We start from the raw sequence: 3,819 nt of genomic DNA, 5'->3' as shown, positions 1-3,819 counted from the left end.
GTACCAAATTGTAACTAGTCAGATAGAACGGCCTTTGGCCAAAGTCCTACATAGCCAACGGCTGATACAGGACTATAATGGAATAATAATAAGATTGATACTTTGTTATTCTATCTTACTAGATACGAATTGATTGTTGTTACTATTGGTTACTTTAGTCCACAACTCTTTTCCATCAGAATTACTCGGCAATCGCACGGCTTACTGCTGACCAGCTACCTCGCCCTAACCCGGATCGAGTACTAGAGAGGTATAGCTCAACCCCGTGTAACAAGCCCTCACAGATGTTGAAAACCGTCTACCGCAGAATCTCAGGGTCGTAAGCTGATTCTACGGTAAGTACCTTGCTAATACAGGTTATTCCAATCTTCTAAGGGTATACCTTCCTCGTCAGTCTTGTGGAGCCTCTTTCATGGGGACAGCCGTAGCGCCATGGCCAATTTGTATCTAGTACCTCCGAGAAGGCTTCTTGGCAACCGTAGCCAAGCTACGTACTATCGTTTTATAACCCCTGGTCCTCTACTCAATGGCGATGCGGATCTAGGCGCCTGAAACTCGTAGATGGATACAATTCCCATTGGACAATATCATTGCTATGTGGAGAAAGACGCGTAGACGACGCGCAATAGGTGATCAAAGCATGCAAGCGTTAAGCCTCTTTCAATAGTGCGAAAGATAAGTACTGGGCAACTGCTTTACTATGCAGATTATTTCCATATTCATACTCGAACAATTTAGTACTAAAGCTTGAATTTTAGAGATGGGTTCTCACGTGACTCATTTCAGACAACTTATATGAGTTGACGAGTAGGCTGAAGTAAACCACGAGATCTTCTCATCACTATCTTGTTACTTGGTTAAGATTGACCTCTCTTTCAGCCATGTTCTCCATGCTCTTTGTAATACTGACTCTGGCACTACCAGTGCCCGCCATATCATCCTGCAACAGCACATGCACACCCGAGACAATTCAGACACGTGTTGAGTGGGCGAATATGGCAGACACTGATAAACACTCCTACCTAAAGGCAGTGAATTGTCTTATGAAGCTACCTGCTCAGACAGGTATAAATGGTACGGTCACAAGGTTTGACGATATGCATGCAATGCATCAGGTGCAGACGAAAGAAATCCATATTGTAGTGAGTATTCCCTAACTATGTTGCTACGATAAGAGGACATGCTTTGTTGACTAAGCTCTGCATAAATAAAGGCGCAGTTTCTGCCATTCCACCGACTCTATGTATTTGTGTATGAGCAGCTCTTGCGAGAGGAGTGCGGCTATAAGGGGCCAACACCGTTAGTCCTACCATTACAACTCTATCTTTCTATTCCTCCCACTAACAATATAGTTGGTGGGATGAAACCCGAGACGCAGGCAATTTCATGGACTCGCCGCTCCTTGATCCTGATACAGGATTTGGTGGGAACGGGACTGGTCCAGATGGATGTGTTACTGATGGTCCTTTCGCAAATACCACTCTTCACATTGGTCCGGGCCAAACTCTGACTGAACATTGCTTATCCCGCTCAGTTGAGGAGACGAATAGCACCCTCGCCAACGAAACCTATGTTGAGCACTGCCACAATTTAAACACCTACCTCGATTTTTGGGAGGAGACCGGTTTGACAACCCACGGTGCTGGTCATAGTGGAGTAAGTACACTAGGAGAGGGCATGCGAAACATCACATTAACTGGCGTTATAGATTGGCGGAGTCATGCAGGATATCGATGCAAGCCCCGGAGGTAAGTTCATGTTTTCGTTCCCTAGTTGCCCTCTCGCCTCGATCACAAGCTGACCAGCTTAGACCCGCTCTTTTATCTCCATCACGCTTTCGTAGATCGTCTTTGGTGGAACTGGCAGTCCGCAGACCCTGACAATCGCGTATATCAACTGGGCGGCCCTTCCTCGCAGGGGCCGTGCGAAGGAGGATGCCAAGAGACGACTCTGGACTACGTAATGACCACCTATGAAATTCGCCCGAACGTTACTGTAGGAGATGTCATGGACATTCAGGGCGGATATCTCTGCTACAAATATGACTACTAGGAGAGAAGATAGGGGATGGAACACTCTAATCTAGGGTTGTGTTGGTGTTTGTACATTGGCTAAACTAGTTGCGATGCTGAGCGCTCCGTATCCCTTAGACACAGCTAGTAGTAAGAATATAATGCTAGTTCAGCCAGCAGTGCGCGACACTACTTCCCCTGTCTTCTTGTGTGACGCTCCTCACATTAATCGCGCTCCATCAGAACATATTAGAGTTAGGCACTAGAGTTACTCAAGGCTTGACTAGCTAAACAGGCCCGAGCGAATCATACAGGGCGAATCATCTGGTACTCGTCAGTCTCCACCACGTAGTTTGCTGTCTGCTATTACCAGTATGCGACGGCAGACACTTAAAACACCTCCTAAGAAATATTGCACTTCCACTGCCTATATGGCGCGCACAGCTTAGAGAGAAAAAAAGATAGTATACACAATTTAGCTTGCTCCCAGTCCTTACTCAAGTACTTCGTTACAATGTAGATAGCCCAAAGTGTGCCTTATATATATATCTAATTATATACGATTAGTTATATAACTATAGCGTAGTTGAAGAATTGCGGTGTAGTCTGTCTCTTTAGATCCTCTAAGCTAATTACTTGCAAGCAGCTTGCCTTAGATCGTAATACGAGCATAGTGTTAAGGTATTATTGTTTTTTAGTAGAGCGACAGCATCAGCGTCTTTAGGCAGTGCAAACAGCAGCAGCAGTTAAAGTCGTGTTGTAATAGCGAGACTGAGCATCCGGCAGTAGAGGCATTTATTTTCTTTCGCTTCCTTAGCCTTATGCATGGGCTTAACTAAAGCCTCAATTCTGACACACATCCTTAGCTTTAAACCCCTTCAGAGCTGGCGTATTGTCTTCGTCCGCTTTAATATCTACTTCAATACAGTTTTCCATTTCATTCACCTGAGTTGTCCTGGGTGATACCTAGCATCTCTCAACAAGTCCTAATTGGTTAAAAAAAGTTCTCCCATTCATTCGCCGGCAGGGCCTTCGTTAGTCCATCGGCGAGCATATGATCTATTGGAACATGCTTCAATATAATCTTGCCGCGGGAGACTTCTTGTCAGAGCCAGTGGTTGTGAATGTCTACATACCAGAGTCTAGTATGTGGTTTTGCTTCATCCTCTGTAACTAGTCGTATTGTTTATTTATTGTCGTAGTTGATTGTTATGATCGATTTTGGTAAGGAAACATGTAGCTCCTTTAGCAGCCGAGTGAGAAACATGGCTTCCTTAGCTGTTTGCGACAGCGATAGCAGTTCTGCTTCTATTGTTGACGTGGTAACCGTATCCTGCTTGCTTACTCGCCGCGCGACCAGTCCTCCGAAGAGCTTAATCACGTACCCTTGTAAACTTTTTCGATCTGCGGTATTGTCCGCGAAGAACGCGAAGGACGCGTCGCTAGCAACCTCTAGCCCCTCTCCGTGTCCTAGTTAAAGTGCTCTTGTCTTAGTGACGTTCAGGTAGCGAATTACTCGATCTACCGCCTTTTAATGCTCGGTACTAAGGTTAACAAGAAATCGAGCCAATCGTGATGTTGCAAATGCCACGTCTAGTCTTGTTGTTACTGCCGTAAAAAGTAGCGATCTAATCTTCCGTTGATATCGGTTAATCGCTGTAGGGGTCGCTAGGTTGGGGCTTGGTACTAGCTCTAGATTGGCCATTGGATTGTTCGGCCAGATGGCTGACTTTTTCGATGTACGCCGTCTGGGAAAGCTGAACGACTCTTTTCCTTCGATCTCGCACGATCTCAAACCCTAGGAACC

The 3,819-nt window shown here is 45.6% G+C and overlaps 1 protein-coding gene across 1 annotated transcript; it reads left to right on the top strand.

Annotated features, from left to right (window-relative positions):
- Positions 1 to 863: 863 nt before the first annotated feature.
- On the top strand, positions 864 to 2,052 carry COCCADRAFT_109170 (uncharacterized protein; the record flags this gene model as incomplete). The annotated part of the gene is made up of 5 exons (XM_007719073.1): positions 864 to 1,031; positions 1,214 to 1,299; positions 1,353 to 1,656; positions 1,709 to 1,748; positions 1,844 to 2,052. Coding segments are annotated over 5 exons (807 nt in total), but the record flags the coding sequence as incomplete, so codon positions are not given.
- Between the last annotated feature and the right edge of the window lie 1,767 nt (positions 2,053 to 3,819).

Source organism: Bipolaris zeicola, assembly GCF_000523435.1.
Source record: "Bipolaris zeicola 26-R-13 unplaced genomic scaffold scaffold_277, whole genome shotgun sequence".
NCBI classification, from domain to species: Eukaryota; Fungi; Ascomycota; class Dothideomycetes; order Pleosporales; family Pleosporaceae; genus Bipolaris; species Bipolaris zeicola.
The sequence above is the reverse complement of the archived record's forward strand: the minus strand, read 5'-3'. Positions and strand labels throughout refer to the sequence as shown.